This window comes from Fringilla coelebs (genome assembly GCF_963513975.1).
Source record: "Fringilla coelebs genome assembly, chromosome: 3".
NCBI lineage: Eukaryota > Metazoa > Chordata > Aves > Passeriformes > Fringillidae > Fringilla > Fringilla coelebs.
The window spans coordinates 70,220,158-70,239,903 of record NC_140030.1 but is presented as its reverse complement, the minus strand read 5'-3'; the positions used below and the strand labels follow the sequence as shown (position 1 = coordinate 70,239,903).

Here is a 19,746-nt window from a genome sequence, read left to right as displayed (position 1 = left end):
AGGAAAAGGTCTTTTTAACTTGATGCTCCATTGTCACTTTTTGCAACTCAAAATATTGTGTGTTAGCTCACAGCCCTCTTAGCATGCATTAGGATATTACCAGTGTACTAGTAACAGTAGAAAAAATAAATTTCTCTACTTATTATCAGTGCAAATCTTCAAGTATACAGACCTCAGTCTTTTTACTTCAGCATTAATTATTCCAAATACAAGCAGCAGAAATAAAATAAGGGGATTTTAAAATAGTCAGGGACAAAAGAGAGACAGAAAGGAATAACATTTAGGGTATTCCTGAATATTCCTTCAAAAACCAAGAGAAAAACCCCAACTTTCAAGTATGCAGTATAAAATTTAAATCTGAGTCAATGGGCAAGCACATTTTGAAGAATAAAAAATAAATACTACTGCTTAATTTCTACTAGTAAACTCCAATTAAACTACCAAAAAAGCAAGCAGAGAAACAACTCTGAACGTTCTTGGATTAAGTCCATTGTTATTTTTAAGAAGTGACAGAACTGTAACTGGATGCTTTGGGCAGTAAAATAGCTACCATAAAACATCTGCAAGTATCCTCTACCCCATAAATTCATTATTTAGAAAAATGTCATAGCTAACAACAACAGCCCCCACCACCACAAAGCCCCAGAAGCCCACACAATAGCTGAAAGATTATTTAAACTGAAAGAAAAGATGCTTCCATGTACAAGCACGACTGTGCCATGCTGTTTAAAAAGTCATTGTTGTGATACTTAAGAAACTAACATCATCTGCTTTGAAGGCAGGAAATTAATCAGGAGTATTTTATCAAACAAAGGATATTACCTGCACTGAAAGAAAAAAGCTGCCTAATACAGGGGAACTTACTTCAGTCCAAGAAAAAACCTGACTTAGTGCGCAACTGGATACATCATGCTTACTCTTTCAGTACTAAGAGAGGTTAATTTGTAGAAATAAAAGCTGTGCATTATGTAGTGTATAAACCACAACATCTTAAAACCTATTTACACAACAGCTTTTTAAACAAACCCTGGAAAAGCCACTAAGCTGTCACAGAATAACCAAAACATTTCTTTAATTCCATCAGAAGCACGAAAGAATGATGCGTCTGAGCAGGCAGAAAAGCTTATTATATAAAACTTCTAAGAAACTGACCCTTTAAAGACTCCAAGTCTACAAACATTAACAAAAACCTTCAATTTGGAGGAGTTGCGAATAGCAAAAAAAAGCCCTGGAGGAGTTTTGTGTATGAATCCTAGAAACTCTCTCAAACAGTTAGGTAATTTCATTTACTTCATTCTCTTTGTTTTACCCTCTGGGAGAGAAAAGAATACATCAAACAAATATAAGAGCCCAAAACAAAAAAATCTGAGTCAGATCACTGCCATTTCCTTGTTCAGTTTTTACACAGCAACAAAAGCATTGCCTTTCACACTGACCAAATGCCTTTACCTTCTCTGCACAATTTTTTGGCATTTAAAAATTTTAAATTCTCTGCAGAATCCACATCTTTGTTTCATATCAGAGGAGATGTACTACAATGAACTACTCTAGCACAGATTCCTCAGCTCTGTAGTAAAACACAAATCACTTCCTCTAAGTGTTGAATACTCTAAGTGATAAAATATACCTATTGCTTTTTCTTCCTGGACAGGGATTTTCCACACCAGTGGCAGAAGGGACAAGAGGAGGGTCAGAAGTTCTTCTCGACATGTCAGCTCCTATGTTAGGAAAAAAATAAAAGTAAAAGATCTTGTACTTTTGAAACACAGATTAACCTTTATTTTACCAAGCCATTCAGCATTCAGTTCCCTATGTCCTTCTGCTGTTTTAAGCACTGAAAAAACAACCTAACTACAAAGAGTGCTATAATCATTGACTAGAGCGAGTCAGAAAGAATAAGTAATAATTATAGAATGATAATAAATATCCAAGATATTTATTACACCTCTGAACTGTTTCTGTATGAAAGCTCACCTAATCCTCTTTGTAGAAAGAATTACTCAAAAAAGAAAACCAGAAAAGTCAAAAGAACGAAACTGTGATTTTAAAAAGTCAGCAGGAAGCCCCAGACAGGTTCGAAACTTTGTTCTAAAAATGTAACAGCAAAAAAAACAAACCACAGAATAACCACCAAAAACCTCCACTCCTACTAAGATTCTAACATTTACATACTAAGAACTTCAGTGCAAGGAAGAACTATAGAAAGCACAGAATTCAAACAACTCTTTTATGGAATGCTTTGCAGCACTATCAGAATGGTTTCAGTCCTGCAGATCAATAACTTTCAAACACAAAAAGCTGACTCCAGCATCTTGGCACTTCACGTGACCCCAGGACATGCAGCTGAAGTCTCTTTCTACTACAAGCTACTGCCCTTGAGCTTCACACATGCCCTGGACAAATATGAATTGGCAAACAGGTCTATGATTATCTAGTTTTCCATTTTCTGTTCCTGCTGAAGGACAGAATGCAACTACAACATATCTTTTTGAATTTCTAGTCTTTCCAATTAACTCATGCACTCTCCACAAAAAGGAAAGAAAACCAGCACCAAGAACAACCAACGTGAGCCAGACAAATCCATGCAGTCAAAGCTCAATACAAAAACTATAACCACTTAAGAAAAGCTACTACCTGATCAATGATTGAGTTCAGAGTGGTAAGCAAAATAAACCCACGGCCTTGAACTAAGTATTGTCCCAGTGCTGCCATATGACTTTCTTCTTCCTCATCCTCCTTGGCTTCTGTCTTTTGTACCACTGCATTGCACAGTCTGTTGACATCAGTCAAGAATTCCCGTGCCAGTGAGTTACTGGCACTGCTCATGTCTGAGCTGTAAGTAGAGAAAAGGACAGAAATTAACTCCATCAGAAAATACATTCTTTATAGGCAAAAGACTGGGGGGGAAAAGGGAAAGATACAGGAAAGATTCTTCCCTGTATCTCACCCCCTTCAAAAGACAGTGTCTGCTGAACTAAGGAATCAATATACCCATGTAGGGTAGAAAGGAAAGAAAAGAACAAACGTACAGAATTTCAGTGAAACTTCAGCTAACAGCCCAGGACCCCAAACACTGATTTCATAGGTCTAACAAGTAAAAGCCTGCAACAGAGCATTCCCTCACACTGCATAAATGAAAGTTAATGAGGTTGTTCCAGCTTTTCTTCGTAATCCCTATGCAAGCTTCAACATTTGTCTGCTACTGAAAGGTATTTGACTTGAAGCATAAGGGCAAAACACATAGCACTTACACAACATTGTACAGAAATCCTATTCTTTAATAGTTTATTTGAACAGTACCATGTTATGCATTCCAGCAGTATGCAGATTGTTTCAAGGAGAAAAAAAAAAAACTACAAAGTTCAGATAATTCTGGGAGTTGCAAAAGTACAATGTTTTACATTTACAATTAAACCAGACAGTGTATTCCTTCTGGCACAACTGAGTGGGTAGCAGTCACTACCAGTGTGTGCTTAATTCAAGAGACAATTCTGCTGGCATTGTTCAGGAGAAAATACCAAAAATATTGGTTCTGCTTCCCAGACTGATTAATTTTGCTTTGGATGCTCAGCAGTAGTACATGGAGAAACATTTAACTCAAACAAAACAAAAAATGCAAGACTCAGCTGGAGAAAACTCTCAAGAGGATCACAGAAGAAAGGAAAACAAAACCAATCAGTGATCATTTAATCCACACAAACCTCACTTAATGAATGCTACAGCTCATTTAACTCCTTCTATTTCTGTATAAACAGCTGCAGTAAAAGCTTCAAAAGTCAAATACTTTCACCATATCCAAGCACAGAATGTGCAAACAAAAAAAAAGTGGCAAATAATTTTCAATGTAATACTCAAACATAACAGATGGATTAATATGTAAATATTAGGTAAAAAATAAGACCTTGAAAGTAAAAGTAAGTTTGTTTGCACTAATGGTACAGAAAGCTCCTTCTAGTAGCAAAACTGCAAACACTTATAATGACATTCACTATAGAAGTAGCAAAAAAATTCTTACCAGAATCACTTTGCCAGCTTAATACATTTATCTCCTATCTGGAAGAACAGGCAAATATATTCTGGAAATATCACTCCTGGTTCACCTGTTTTTAAAAACAGAAAAATATCACGGTTAATAGGATTTTTTTAAAGTTATTTTATAAGAGCTATTTGAAATTTAGGAAGAGTCCTTGAGGGTTTTTTTTGAGCTTTAAAGCCCCAGTTTTCACTTTTTCTTTAAGATTGTGCACAACTGAAATCCAATTACAGTGAAAATAATTGGCATACATGAGATAGGCTAACATAATAAAATCCATCAGTTTGCAAAATGCAAAATGAGCTACGTACACAAGTTTAAATAATTCCCTCTAGAAACAGTATGAAGTTTTAGTGGTCACTGCCTGCATATATAATTTTTGAAGAACTTGCAGCTCCAGGTACAAGTGAGGGACAGAAGGAGAACTGAATTGTCAAGTGTTGACATAAATGCATCTTAAGTCTGTCCTAGTCTGTCCTGACAGAATACTAATTCTCTAACACACTAAGCACTGTGGAATATGTAGTTAATAAAAACTGAAAATTTGTCAGTGGGAAACTCATCAAATGGAAATTTATTACTGGGAATGCAAAGGGTAGTAAACAAGAAAAGCCTCAAAAACAGTAAACTACTAAAGGTCTCTAGGTGAGCACTCAAAAGACATTTATAACATCCACAGTTAATTGTGAGGAAAAAAACCAAAACACAACAGATGGGGACGGGAAAAAAAGAAAGAAAAACACGAAATTAATTGGTTTAGTATTCTCAGATGGCAAGTAAATAAAAGCTTCAGCTTAAAGTTATGATGAGCATGAACATTACCAGACAGACTTCCTTAAGGAAAGAGACAAACACTATAAGTTACCCAGGCAAGCACCTAATAATTGGCCTTGCTTTGACCACTAGGAAACGTGTTTCATCCTCAGCCTCACAAAAAGCTAACTTACCCATTCAGCAGTTACAATTTATTGAAACAGAATAGTTTAAGCAGCTAGTGGTTTTGCAGTTGCACCAGAGTAACAAACATAGAGATAAGCTGTCCATCATGTTTTTGTGTCCTTCCAGCTGAAGCTTTAGTCTCCAGGTTTCCTGTACTGCTTCCTTGCTTACATAGATTTAACATACATTGCCATATTCTACCAGAAGGGTGGATTCCCAATATCAGTAGCCAGATCAAGTAAGATTTTGTTGCCATTAACACAAAAAGACATTAGGCATATATTCTTACCACAATAATTTAATATAGGATGGGTAAGGAATTAAAATGCCCTGACTCTACAGTGCAGAAAAAAAAAATTGTCAAGAGATACCACGCTGGATAATGGGGCACTTTTAGGACTTGCTTCAACAAGTGCTAGCTAGTTCTGAGTTCTACCTATTTCTTTTTCAGCAATGAAGCTTTGAAAGAGACTGACAGCACAAACATATCTTTGGAAGCAGTTAATGATAAAACCTAACTAAGCTGTATGAGAGCAGAAAGAAACGTACTAGAACATTGTACAGAGTCACAATGAGATGTTAACAGTTTTACAGTTCTGAAATACACTAAGTGGCAGGGCTTCACATAGCCAGCTCAAAAAAAAAAAAAAAAGAGCCATTTCATTTGCTAGAAGAATATGACTATCATATTTCATAAAAAACACCAAAAGGAAAAAAACACACTTAACTGTAAATAATCTGATATTCTTTTGCCCTTTTCATGCCCATTTTTGCATCATGCTCATAATTCAACTTGTATCATGTCTGCCTTCTGGCCCCTTTCTGCCTCACCTCTCAAGGGAGTAATTTCCTATTTACTGTTGCGGTAGAAATCAATTTCCAGTGTTGCGGCAGAAATCTGAAAATTGTATTTTCTGAACTTCTTTCTATTTCTATGAAGTTGCTAATCAACCGAGCATCTTAAAGTGTAAGACTGTCTTGTACTTCAGTGGACTTTGAAAGAAAATATCAAAATTGTCCTTACAAGGATAAAACTCTAAGACCAATTTAGCAATTTTGAATACTGAATCATTAACACACCTAATTTGCACTGTACTAATTATTAGATGTTATCTCTAACAACAGTAGAATTTGTGGAAAGAAGAAAATGCAACAAAAGCACAGAGTCAGAAGTAATACTCTGTATACTAAAGTGAACTGGGCCTTTTCCTTGGTTATGTTTTCAACAATTAATTGCCCAGAAAGGCCCTGGACTGTCCAGTAAACAGCAGCATCATAATAAAATACAGTATTAATTCAAAAGCCCACAGTAGTAGTTTATAACTTTCAGAAACTGTTGCCCAACAGCTACAACAGGAGTAAAAGAGAACAATATAACATACAGCTACAGGAACTTGCTAATTTATTTACCTTCCCTAGTTTTCTGTTTCAGGTAAGAGAGGAAACATTGACCAGGCATGGCATGGCTACAAGTCCTCTTAAGTACACACTGCAATGAAGTTGCTTTTTCAGCAGCTATTAAAAGCAATGCTTTGGAAAAGCCCTTAGTTTCTATAAGATATTGTGCAATCAACTTTTTTCTGGCCTCCAGTTCAAACCTTGTAGCCTTTTCACCCCTTCTCTACAATAAAGTACATGCATACATACATATACACACACATACATATATATCCGTAAATACATGCACACACAAGTAACCTCTGGCCAACAAACACTACATTTAGTTTATACAGTATTCATTTCAAGTAGCAAGGGCTTATTCCAGCCTCATTGCTTGTACCTAATGTTTATGGTCTGGAGAGCATGCTTGTTACCTTTCCAAGGATTTTAACATTTATATATCTATCATTATTTAATAAGATTTAGTCTGGGGTTAAACTTTCAACTTAAGCTCAAGCTTCTTTAGCAGAGGACACACACATAATGAACAGCAACAGCATGTTATTAACATTTAGACACTCCACAAGAGGCTTCTGCTATTGCAGCAAAGATTGTCAGGGTTATTGCAGAAATTAAGTTTAGCTTGTTAGTAGCAGACAGCAATTTTGATTATCTGGTTAAAGAAAATAACTAACAGACTAAGAATGAAATCCTCTGTGCAAACTGGGGAGGAAAAGAAAGTGCATGAGAGCATGCAACAGAGTAATATATATCTAGTGTGGCCTGGAATGAAATAGGAAGTATAGTGCTGCCTTGAAATCTGTACGTGGTGGGAAAATGCAAGTGAAGGCTCACAAAGTAATGCATCACCGAAATCATCAGCATTCTTCCTTTTCTGTTCTCTTGGTATGATTCAAAGCTTTACACAAGCTGGAAAGAAATACAGCTGACATTGCCAAAATCAGTTACACAGCAGGAGCAACACACAGAAAGAAAACAGGAACCTGCAGTTTAAGCAGAACATCTCAGAAAGCCTGAGACACTTTGATGCTTTGCATTACTGATGCAGGCAATCAGCCAAAAGAATAGCTTACAAAACACAGTGAACATTTGCTAACCACCCAACAACTCGGTCAAAAATATAAGCAAACAAGAGCAAAACCAGGACCTTTTAAGTTTGATTCTTTCTCAAAACAGACATACCAGGCAACACTCCAGCTCCACAGAAGACCTCCTGCTTAATATTTTCATCCACTTTCTGCTCTGTCCTCTGCTATTATTTATTAACTATTTGCAGCTACAGAAGCAGAAAACCTATTACATACTAAGGCAGTGCTGCTCCAATCACAACATGGCACATGAAAAAACAACTTCTTAGCATACAGAATTTATTATAAGGCTGCAGGTAGCTGTCAATCTTTTTGGCACAGTGCTATTTCTGACCAAGTTCTAGATTTCATCAAGAAGTTCAGTAATTAGCTTTTAACTAGATCAATATTATTTCTGAACAAGTTACTCAGAGTCTCTCCCCCTAAAACAAAGAAAAAGGTGAAAACCAAAAATGCTTGGTATGTTTGGATAAATAACACAGGCACTGTCCTTTCTACAAGCCAGGGAAGTGTGTCAAGTGCACAAGACAGTAAACAAGTATTATTCTAATGAACCTTCAAAAGTATGGTCAGACCATCAGAATAATGATGTTTCAGAATACACAAGTGTGTTTATGTCTGTATATTCTTAATATTGCCACTTTATGTACTAACTCCCATCTCACTTAAGAAGGATGTTTGTCTTGCAACACCTAAAGCTTGAGAGTCCTGCTTCTCCAAGTATTATAAGCCTTCTATAAGTATATTGTTTACTTGTGTTGTACTGCCATGGTATTAAAAATTTAATCCACAAAGCTCAGTGCTTATACAACCTAAGAATTAGGAAATTTCTACCTCTTGTGGATGTGCAAGCACTGTATCTTACACTGGGAAAAAAATGCTTTAAAGGAATTCTGTGCTTACTGAAAAAATAGTCCTTAAAAAAATAAAAATATGTATTTCTATATTGTGTATGCTTAGGGAACACTGACATGATGGCTAAACCAGCCATTCTCCATGGTAAAGGAATGCCACGGGAAAAAAACAAATGAGATTAGACAAACAATAAACCAGGTTTGTTGAAATAAAAGAAACAGCTGCTTTCCAAAATACCTGTCCTCATATATACATATATTTATAAAATCAAGCCAGCAAAGGCTACAGACACTTTGAGATACACAAAGGCATTACAGCAGGTGCAGGCAGGTCACCTCAGAAACGATTTCAGAGTTGCCATCCCTCTGATCAAGACCCAGACCTGTGGTGTACCACGCAGTGACATAAGAAAGAAAAAGCCAAACCCTTGTTTACTCTCAAATTATAATTTCCCATGGATTTTCAGGCCTCAGATTTTTTTTATAGTTTGAAATCAAACTCATGGGTAATGTCTTTGGGCACAAAAATCGTTTCAGACTACACTTGCAAAATTTGGTCAATGTATTCTTTCAAAACATAACCTATAATGTATTTGCTAGTATTTAATCAGCTTCCTGTGATATATTCTGACCTATGTTTATGTCTGCTCTCCCCAGCATGACTGTTTCAAGAATTTCACTTGCCTAGCATACCTATTGGTGAAACCAGCTCTAAATGACAGACACACAACTCAGAGGTATCTCAGATTAACATGTACACATTATTCTTGTTTACATACAACAACACACCCCCTCCCCACCCTGCAGTGTTCAACAGTTTCCAAAGTGTCATCTTGGGACATTTTTAATTGTAAAATTCAGCAGGTTCTCATGTTTTGCTCTGAGTTATGAAGAACAATATTGCTTTACAAGTTAACAGATTATCAGTAATTTCATTCTTTTGAATCTGGGGGAAATACCACTGAGACAGAGCTAATGGCAAAGAATCCCACAGGCCAGCTACTTACTAGACAAGTGCTTTGAGACAGCTTCTCAACTTCATGTGGAATTTTATTTAGTCATCAAACAATATGAAACACCTGTGAATACATTCTTGTCAAACCTGAAATGAAGCAAAAAAATGAGAGATGACTCATCTAACAAGATAAAAAAGTACAACACTAATGAAAGACGGGCTCTCAAACAACCACCTACACTCAAGTTACACATTAGCCCTGTACATATGCTATACTCAAGTTTATGCTAAGATTGTGGTCTTATACTATCCACAGTCATTAACTACAACATAGTTGTTAGCCAAATTAAATCCGTTCCAGTTCATTTAAAATTTTCGTATTTCAGGCCACTGCATACAGGCACGGGGAGTAAGCATTCCTTACAAGAGGCATGGGTAAAGCTGGGGGCCTTCAAAGATAATCATTGCAGCACTGACTCTGTCAAAAACAAATACACCTGCTATCATGGACATCAGCTAAAAAGCAATAAAGAATACAATGCTTCTACCAACACCACGAAAATGTCAGCAGGGCTGAAGACTAGGATTTCTTTCAGATCTTATCTAAAGTGTCAGAGGCCAACACCTCTGCAAACATATGGTACTAAAGGAAGGAACTGACAAATATTCCACAAGGTGGAATCTATGAAAGACCAGTAAGTTCCTACAAAAGAAAAATGAAGGGTGAAGATCATCTGTAAAACATTTGTCAGTGGCAAGGCAATGCTCCTTAATGAGCCTTGTTCTGAACGCAAGTCAGAGTGCTAACACGTTTTTTTCCCTAAATTAAAATATATACAAGTAATGCTTCTAAATACATTCTTCCACACTTTAGGTTTGATTCTCTAACCACAGACCAGACTACAAGCAAGCCTCAACAGTCATGGCTGCACACTAACAACTAAATCTAAAGATTAAGACTAACTTCCATAGACTCTGCAAATTGAAAGGAAAGCAGCAGTCTACCATCACAGGTAAGTCAAAGTTCAGTGCCACCGTCTCCAGTACTGAGCCCACAAAGACCAGCCCTGCATGACCAGGCAGACTTTGTGATATGCTCTACATTAACCCACAGTACTGGAGATAGTGTGGCCTCTGTGACTGTAGCTGGGGCAACACTACAAGCACACATACCACCCTGCATACAAAACTTTTTGTGACTTATAATCTTATACACTTTGATTGTACCAATATTTGGAGAAAGAGTGCTTGAGGCATTCTTGTTGAAGCAATATGAACGAGTAAAGGCTATCGTAAATGAAAGCTTAGTAGTGAGAGGATTAAAACTACAAAGTGCTTAAGCTAAGTTTTGACATTGTGACTAAAGTACCCACTAAGAGCAGTAAATAAGAGGGGAAGATCAATTATCAGAGGGTTGTTTTTTTTTTAAGCCATTAAAGGGCTGAAGACTAATTCCACTTCTGAAGCTTTAAAACTTCAGTGAAGTTGGTATTGTCTGTTAGCTGTCAGATGCAGACAAAACAGCAGGTAAACACTTCTAAAAGTGGCAATTTAAAAAGTTACTCAAATGTCCGAGAGTGACATATACTGCTATTTCTGTTAAGCTCAGTATGCCAGCTTCTTTACAAAGTGAAAACAGCTTTGGTGGTGTTAGGGAAGCAGACCCTGTATTTCTTCCAGGCTTTACAGCAAAGAGGCATCTGTTTCAGCTGCCCCTCTTCCACTGAACTGGACTCAGACGACCCAGTCAACATTCCAGATAACTACAGGCAAAATGACTCACACCATCTCACTTTACAGAGCTTTTCTCCAATGGGAATGCAAATAAAGAACAACTAGGATTTCTAACTTATTTTTGAAGTTTAAACAGTACTCCAAATTAGTCAAGGAGCACAGATTCCAACAGAAAAATTATAATTAATAATTACACTTTACTACATATAATAATGACCAAAAATACGATGTTTCCCAGTATACCTATTACTAGATAGGCAAACATTTAACAAAATGCTGAATCACCAGAGTAAACCTTTAATCCATCCACAATGCAAAGAAAAAAATAGTGCCAAACTAGGAAGTCCCCAATTCTAAATGTGTATCACTCATGAATACACCAAAGAAAGATTTTACACTACTGAGATGCACAAAGTATGCCAGATGAAGGTGCATATGTAGCCAAGTAGCGTTTTCAGTAAGCAAACATCATATGATAATTTTTGCTGCAAATGCTAAGGACTTAGCGGGACTCCAATAATCAAATTGGCTTTGTAACTGATGTAATTTAGGCTTCTAAAAATAGTTCTGGAGTAATTAGGAGTACCTTCTGGAGTGGAAAATACACCCACACATCCCCCCCAGCATTTCCTCTAGATATTCAGATGTATGAAGGAAGTTTTCTGCTTTCCTTTGATCTTTCCTTAATTGAAATATGCAAATAAAAAATGAAACTACACATTCCTCACTGGCTCAAATCTCCCCGTATCATTGAAACATGCAAGTAATACAAAGAAAAGTGCTAATAATCATGTAGCACAGTTTTACACTGGAGGGATTTTGCTTTGTTTTCTCTACAGCAAATCATAAGAACATTTGATTTCAATTCTTGGAAACTAGGATTGTTAAACTCTCTTGCCTTCCAACAGAAAGACTAGCACTTCTTTGGTTAATTTTAAGACTATTTCAGTGTCTGTTTAAACTGGTGAATCAAAACTGGACAGAGGTCAACTTTCGAAATCTTGTCACAATTATGATAGTGCTGGATTTTTATCAGGTCCTGCAAGAGAATTATAAACTATCAGGAGCATTTCTTACTCTAAATCTTAAATATTTCCCTTACTAATTCACACTGTTCCAGAATTAAGGCATTGAGAGCTATTCGCCTCTTCAGAGATGTTTCCGTTACTCATTCCCCATCTTTCAGTTAATACACTAAGGTCTATCAAATCAGTAGCTTACTGAAGTTAACAGATCTACTTACACATTTTCTGTCATTTATTCCCCCAAAGAACATCAATCTTTGGTAAATGCCTCCACAATACTACAGAGGAATAGATGATATGAACTGTTTGCTGAAATAAAACTGCACAGAAGTTAACATCAGTTTTAATACTTCCAGCAGACCCTTGCATTTAGCACTACTTGACAATAATTCCTCCTAATATTTTATTTTTCCAATTTTCTCTTGGGAGAACAGAAAGGTTTTTCTCTACTGTCAAAAGCTGAAAAAATCAGAAACTCCCTCCTCCCGCCTCACAAGTATGCTCCCATACTTCTCCATGGAGCACAGTGCTAGCTTCTAACTGAAGCCAAGGAGCGCAACTTTCAGGTGCAAGAAAAGAGCAAAGAATTCATAAACATGAGATTTAGCTGAGATTGTCAGCGTGGTTGAGCAAGCATCTGACAGACACAGTCTAACAGGCACAAGTCTTCCACCATTTTTCATAAGCCACTATTCATGACCTGCCTTCCTCTTCCCACCTTTTAAGTTATCCAGGAAGCGCAGAAAAGTTCTTCCATAAGGTAAGGAAGAGTAATTCCCAGAGTGCCTCTGCACCACATGGCTCAACAACCCCACACAAACACGAGGGTCACAGGGGAAGCCCCAGATACCTGCAGGAAGCTACACAAGCTTAGAAGTGCAGAAGACAACCCTTTCAGGGCTTCCCACAGCATGGTCACTGCAAATCCTCACCTCACAGTAAGAGAAGGCAGTAGGGACTTATTTATGGGGGAGAAGCTGACTAAGAAACAGAAGACAGAAAAGCAGAGGAATAGATGCCGTGGCTCCTTTGTAACACCTCAAAAATCACAAAATCCATGAGGTACAGAATATGAAGGAAGATTAAATGTGCAGTAGTGACTAAAAAAAAAAAAATAAATCTAGGGGAACTTTAGAGAAATATCCAAAACAAAGATACAAGAGCAGGTCCAACAGGTACAGGCACCAAGATACAGCACTATTCCAGGACTTCACCATCACATGGATGACAGATTTACACACCTATCCCTTCTTCAACATACATAAGCTAAGGAATTTCACAGCATTTTTTCCATCTTGCTCTCTTACTCAGCATCAGATTTAATCATTATCTTCACACAACATAGTTACTGAAAAACCACACCAAGAAGATTCACACTTCTACTTAATTGGTAAAAATCCTGACTTCCTAGAAAAAGAGATTTAATCAGACTCCAGGCCACAAACATGAACCAAAGAGCTAATGGCTTACAGCAAGGGAAAAACAAGACTACACACAGCCTTTTCCTTTCCCATCACACATTCACTATCACTTCTATATAGAATGCTCCATCTGGAAGCAAGGCTTCACCTTGCACTAATTTCCAAGTCCCTGAGAGCCATGATCAAATGCAAGACCTGAATGTAAGCAGAGGAAAAGAAAACCTGATCTGGTGCATACCACACTCCTTTACTAGTTCTTCTCAACAGACCATGACAGCTGAATCTAAACACTGTTGAACCTCAGTAAAAGCCCTCATCTCCCAAAATGCAGCTAGGGTAGAGTTATACAAGACAGCTCAGCCCACCTGATGACATATGACTAGCAAAAAGGTTCTTCTGTTCTTCCCCAGCAACTCCTCTCTTCCTTTTATTGCCAGCACTGCACTCATCCAGTTCCTTCTTCATGTGGCCCACCCTGACAGCTTTGCAGAAAACTAGCTTTTTCAGCTGGATTTGTTGCTGTTGAATTGCCATACTGAGGGATCAGGCAGTTGCCACTGTCAGTGAAGGGAAGGCTGCAGGAGGGAGATTTCCTCCTTCAGCAGTAACAAGCTGCTCAATCAGCTTAGCAAGCTCAGACAAAGCAGTCCAAATCACACAACAGAAGGAACCTCAAGTCTCTTCTACCTGATCTTGTCCCAGGTGCACCAGCCTCAGATCAGAGTTGTCACAGGAACCCACAGCTGCAATGACACCAGCTAATACTATCTAAAGGCCCATGAGCCTTCAGCAAGCAATAATTTGCCAAAGCACCTGATAGTCTCACAACCACCTCTGAACTGGAAAAGAAAGCAAAAGACAAAGTAGCCCCAGGCATATATACATAAAGGCCTCCCTCCACTGCACATTACAATCCTCTTCTAACAATATAATCCAATTTTCCAAGAAACATAGCAAAAAAGATGGAGTAGTGACACCTCATGCAATAGCTACTATAGTTCTTGGCTAAGGAAGCCAACAGAGCCTGACAACTCACAAAGGAATAAAACAAGTATTAGTGTGGTCTTGTCAGCGACAGCTGTTCACTGAAAAGAAATGAAATTCACCCATAGAAGACAAGCAGGTGTGTTTTGGACGGCACTTCCGGGTGCAGCAGAATCCTCTTACAAAATAATCATTTCACCTTACATTCCCTCTGCTCTTTTCTGCCCTCAAAAGACAAGTATCAAAACTAGTTTTGTTTCAGATTTCCTCCATGGGCAATATTATCTTATTTGAAAAGTGACCACCATAGCAATGGCAAAATTCTGCCAATATGAAGGAAATATTAAATGACCAGCTCTAAGGGTATACAATTTCATAATAAGGAAGCACTATGGTCTATTACAGAAATCACTAACAGGAGAAATACAGAGCTGAGCTTCCTGAAGTGCTTGTGGATAGAATCACAGTATTTGCTCATGCTCTTTGAGCTTGACTGCAAAGAAAACCATAAGAAAACAGCGACTTACTTTCAGTAAGTGTTAAGAATGGAGTTTCTCTTTTCCGGTGTTTACATATCCAGTGTCTAACTTTCCGACACATCCCATACTATTGTTCAAAGTACTCACAGACTCTTTCCCTACTATCTTAAGCTGCATTAACAACTGATGTGGTGACACATGAAAAACCTACCAGGGACTACGAGAAAGGAAGAAGCAAAAGAAGCATCAAAGGACAATCTTAATTAAATGGTTATTAACCTTACAGAAAAACGTCTTACAATCAAACATTTTTGACAGAAAGCTGTCTTTGAGTATGGTTAAAAAAATTCACAGGGCAAGGAGAAAGGGAAGGCAGGAAGTAAGTGACATCAAAAAAGCTCCTCTTAAGAAATCCGTATACAGTCTTATAAACCAAGTGACAACTGACTTCCTTTGGCAACCACCTTTGATTTTAGAAGTAAAGCATTGAAAACTATATGCTTTTAGCTTGCAAGAATCTCTGTCCAAAGGACAACAAGTAGGAACAGTTAAATTAAAACCCCCTAGGAAAAAGATGGGGTTTTTTTCCTTACCTATAATAATACATGAAAACAATGTTATTTTTCATTCACTCTATTCAAAACATCCACCAGAAACTCTCAGAGACAGCAAAGCACAAATTTTCTAAAGCACCTGAGAGGATTCTTTCTCCTTTGCACTACTGCTCTGGAAGCCTACAATACAGGCAAAAAGGAGACTCAAGAATATTTTCCCAAGTCCTTATCACACTGTAGCTCCATTATGATAAAAACTCTATGCAGGCATGGTCTCCTGTCCAAGCAAGCAAAATCTGATCCTTCCTTCAGGAATGGTTAAATGTTCCAGACACCTCTTTTCTGCTACCAGGCACAAGATTATGAAACATATGACTAAAACAGATAGTTATCCCACCACCTCATCAGCAACAGTACACAAGCTTGTGTCACTAGCTCCAAGTTCCGTGTAGACCCTTATAATGAAGTCTTACTGATTCACATGGCACTACAAGCAAGAAGGGGAAAAAAGAAGAAAAAAGTCTGCCATCCAGATTTTCTGTTTTAGCCAGTACCACTTATAACCACATTAGATGCTTTTCCAACTCCTAGGTCATGACATTCAGCCATCTGATCTTCTTTCTGAATTTCTTCAACTGCTCTGTTTTCTCTTATACAATAAGTTTTATTTTCATTTCCAGTGATGCACTTGCTTTTCCTGCCTTCTCCCTTCACTGCAGATGTTAGTAAAACGTAGCTCTTTAGTTTTTCTGGGGATATCAAGCAATATCTAGTTCTTAGATTTTTGCTTTTCTCTCGGAGAAGCATCTTTGAATATTCTCCCCACAGTCAAAGAACATATAGAAGAGTTTCCAACGCGCCTCTGCCCATCCATTTTGAAGCATGTTTTTGAAAAAGGGCAGTTCAGCTGCTGAAACGCTACGAGTCCTGTATATTCCACGTCCTCCAGCGTAACCGCGTTTCCGTGCACAGCCTTCATTTGCTTTTCTTCAATCCTCATCTGCGACTAACGCCTCGCTGACAGCACGGGCTTTGTGTTCGCGCTTTGCGCCAGCACCTCGCGCAGCGCTGCCCACCGCAGGCAGCGCGCACGGAACGGGTCGGGCTGGAAGGGACCACAGCGGGGAATCTGCTCCAAGCTCCCTGCAGGGTCATCCTAGAGCACGTGGCACAGGATTGAGTCCAGACGGTTCTTGAACACCTCCAGTGAGGGAGGCTGCACAACCTCTCTGGGCAATCTGTTCCAGTGCTCGGTCACCGCACAGCATCCCGGTAACACGGGAGGGGGCGGAGGAGAACCCGCACGCACCGTCTGGACAGCACACGGGCTATTAAACGTCGCCTTTCGGCAAAGGCCGAGGCCTCACGTCAGCAGGGACCGCTCTGGGCCGCCGAACGCTCGCCGCCGGCCCCGGCAACACTCGGGCCCCGAGCCCGCGGCGCCCCTCCCGCCGCCGGCGGCCGCCACTGCCCGGGAGCCCCGGGGTGGGTCGGGCCCCGCCCGCGCCACCTCCGGCGGCTCCTTCCGCCTACTCCTGCCGCCGCCGCCGGGCTGCCCGAGCCGCCAGCGGCATCTCCAGGCGACAGCGGCGGCAGCAGCGCCACTGACAGCCCGCCCCGGCGCCGCGGCTGCCGGCCTCGGCCCGCCGAAACCCGCGGGCAGGGCCTGTGCTGAACGCCCTCCCACGGCCCCGTGCCGCCAGGCGAGCCCCCCGCCGTGGCGGTGCCCGTCCCGCCCTTACCCGCTCCTCTCCCCGCCAGAGCCGACGCGCCCGGCCGCCCGCTCCGCTCTTATCCCGCTGACAGCGTCCCGGCAGCCCATGGCGGGAGGTTCCTGCCCGGCCCCGCCGCGCCGCCCGCCCCCGTCTCCCCGGCAACACAGCGCCCGCCCCGCCCCGCGCCCGCCGCCGCGGCTCCGCCGGGCCGGACGGGCCGCCGGTGCAAGGGCGCCCCTGGAAGTGCCGCGGCGAGCCTGGGACTGCCGGCTCCGCCTGCTCCTGTGGTCGGGCCGGAACAGCGCCCGGCAAGTGCCTCACGAGCAGCGGCCGGCCTGCGGCTCCTGCTGGGGAGCCCAAAGGGCAGGAGGTCCCCCCCAGTCCGGTTCACTCCACCGCCACCACCGCCACTACCCTGCCCGGCTTTAACGTCAACATTAAAAACGCCCTTAACATGCGGGTCACGTATCCGTGGCCATCCGCCCGCTGGCGTCTGGCGCTGCCGGGCTGCTGCCACTGCAGCGCTGCCTTGGCTCACGAAGGGCTCCGGAGGGTTTGCGCTCTGTTTCGGGGTTTGCTCGGAGTAAATTCTTGGAGCAGGTTTACGGCTGCGGAGCCGGGCTTTGGCACTTGTCTGGAATGCCCAGAAGAAATGGTTGTCCTGAATGCTGTTTGATCAACTCCCTGACAGAACAGGTTCGCTTAGGCAAATAAATAAATAGTGAGCCTTGACTGCATGTCACTGTTCTTGCCTGCTTCAGGACTTCACTTTGCACGGCCAGGGCACCCAGTAATTTTATGAAAGTGAGAGCAATATGGTACAGGCAATGTTAATAAGAATATGCTTCATATATTTATGCATGCCTAGGTTTGGCATCACTATCTTGATTCTTGAAATCACAAAAAATGTACATACAGAGGTTGAGCAAGTGTATCCTTCTCACATCCATAGGCCTCCTACTCCCTGACTTTTGCTGCCTTTTCTGGTGAGGACTGTGTAATTGTATTTTGCTTATCATCCCAGGGCCTGCTGGCTACCTTGGTGTCATATTGGCTTTGTAAAACTTAAGCCAGGCTGCCTGCAAGAATTACACGGATGGACAGAGACAGATCTTGGGAATGCTTCAAACAGCAGGATCCCAGGACCCACCTGCCAAAGTAAGTTTAGATACACACGAGGTAACAGCAGTTAAATCTTGCAAATATAAACTTCAATCTGCCTGTACACCCTGCTTCTCATACTTTTTCCCATGGCATCTACTTATGGCCACCTTTCATCTTTTTTTCCCTTGGAACCTGCTTTTGGCTGTTGTCCCATGTTTGTGCTCACCTTATTGACATGGAGCAAACTATCCCTGTCAGATGGGTACTGGGCTAAACAGATCTCTATTCCAAGCCAAGACAGCATCTTCCCTGCAAGGACCAGCTGTGCAGACCCCAAAACTGTGCCTTTCTCTGGGAATTAAGCACCTACGCAACACTTCTGCACCCAAAAATTGCTTAAATCCCTCAAGAAAAGCAGTCCTAGGCAAGCGCCACCAGTATTCCAATAGAATAGGAAGGAAGGGAAAGGAGCCTGACGCTGCTTTGCTGCTAAGCAAGGTTACACAGCAGAGTCACAGAGCTGCAGGTGTGGGAGCCCCAGTGACACCCCATGTCCCTGCTTAGGTACCCACCCTTGAGAAGCTCGGAGAGGTAAGTGGCTTTCAAAGGCACCCAAGCCTCTTCAGTGGCCACAGAGAACTTAAAAGAAAGTTCAATCAATGTTTCAATTGATGTCCCAGAGTTGCTAATTCAGGCAGACTAAATCCTACTTTTAAGCCAGTTTATTTTAAACTCCTGGAGAATGTAGTAGGATTCAATCCAACCCATCCCATCTGGCACTGCAGCTGCTGGAGAGGAAAGTGAACCAAGATTCCCAAACTCAGGCTCAGGAAGTCCTTCCCTAATAATGTTCTCACAAATCCTCTCCACTTCCTGCAGCTGAGAAGAAAGAGAAGTCTCTTCTACCTCAGAACCAGGACTTCCTGTTTACTGAAAAGTAGAGATACCACTCCTTTATCTTTCCCTCAGATCATACAGTTGCCAGACGATGAATGCATGCGTATGTCCCTTCTCGCTGCTGGCAGCATCCTGAAGACAGAGGTTTCTATTGACCTCTCCCACAAAACTCCTGTGTGCCAGTACCTCCAAGGCTCTTTGCTGTTCTCTCTGCTGCTGCCCAGTTTTCCTCAGAAACAGATGTAGGACAGGACAAACGCAGTGCTTGACATTTGCACATTATCTACGGCTTCTCAAGGAGACCAGTGAAGCTAAGCAGGCTGTACATTGCCTTGTGTGATTGTACAGCAAAACTGTTACAGCAGCAATGAAAATGAAGTCAATGGCCAGTAGCACATCAGCTAACCCTTGGAATATTAGATTTTATAGTGCAAAGAATATGAACATTTCAGATTGGTAACATAAATTTTACTGAAAATAAGAGTTTTCAGGAGAGAATTGGCCATCACATGCAAACATCTGAGTGAATCTTCACAAGGTATTTACTAAAATCTTTAGAAGGC

The 19,746-nt window shown here is 40.7% G+C and overlaps 1 protein-coding gene across 1 annotated transcript in view; it reads right to left on the bottom strand.

The window, feature by feature from the left end:
• The window catches only part of LYST (lysosomal trafficking regulator), a 77,308-nt gene extending 60,021 nt beyond the window's left edge, over nucleotides 1-17,287 (bottom strand). The window contains exons 1-5 of the mRNA XM_084202995.1: nucleotides 17,210-17,287; nucleotides 9,323-9,417; nucleotides 4,016-4,100; nucleotides 2,635-2,833; nucleotides 1,628-1,718 (exon numbers count right to left, since the gene is read on the bottom strand). Of these exons, the coding sequence (XP_084059121.1) occupies nucleotides 1,628-1,718; nucleotides 2,635-2,826 (283 nt within the window). The 5' untranslated portion in view covers nucleotides 2,827-2,833; nucleotides 4,016-4,100; nucleotides 9,323-9,417; nucleotides 17,210-17,287. The remainder of the gene's footprint in view (nucleotides 1-1,627; nucleotides 1,719-2,634; nucleotides 2,834-4,015; nucleotides 4,101-9,322; nucleotides 9,418-17,209) is intronic.
• Between the last annotated feature and the right edge of the window lie 2,459 nt (nucleotides 17,288-19,746).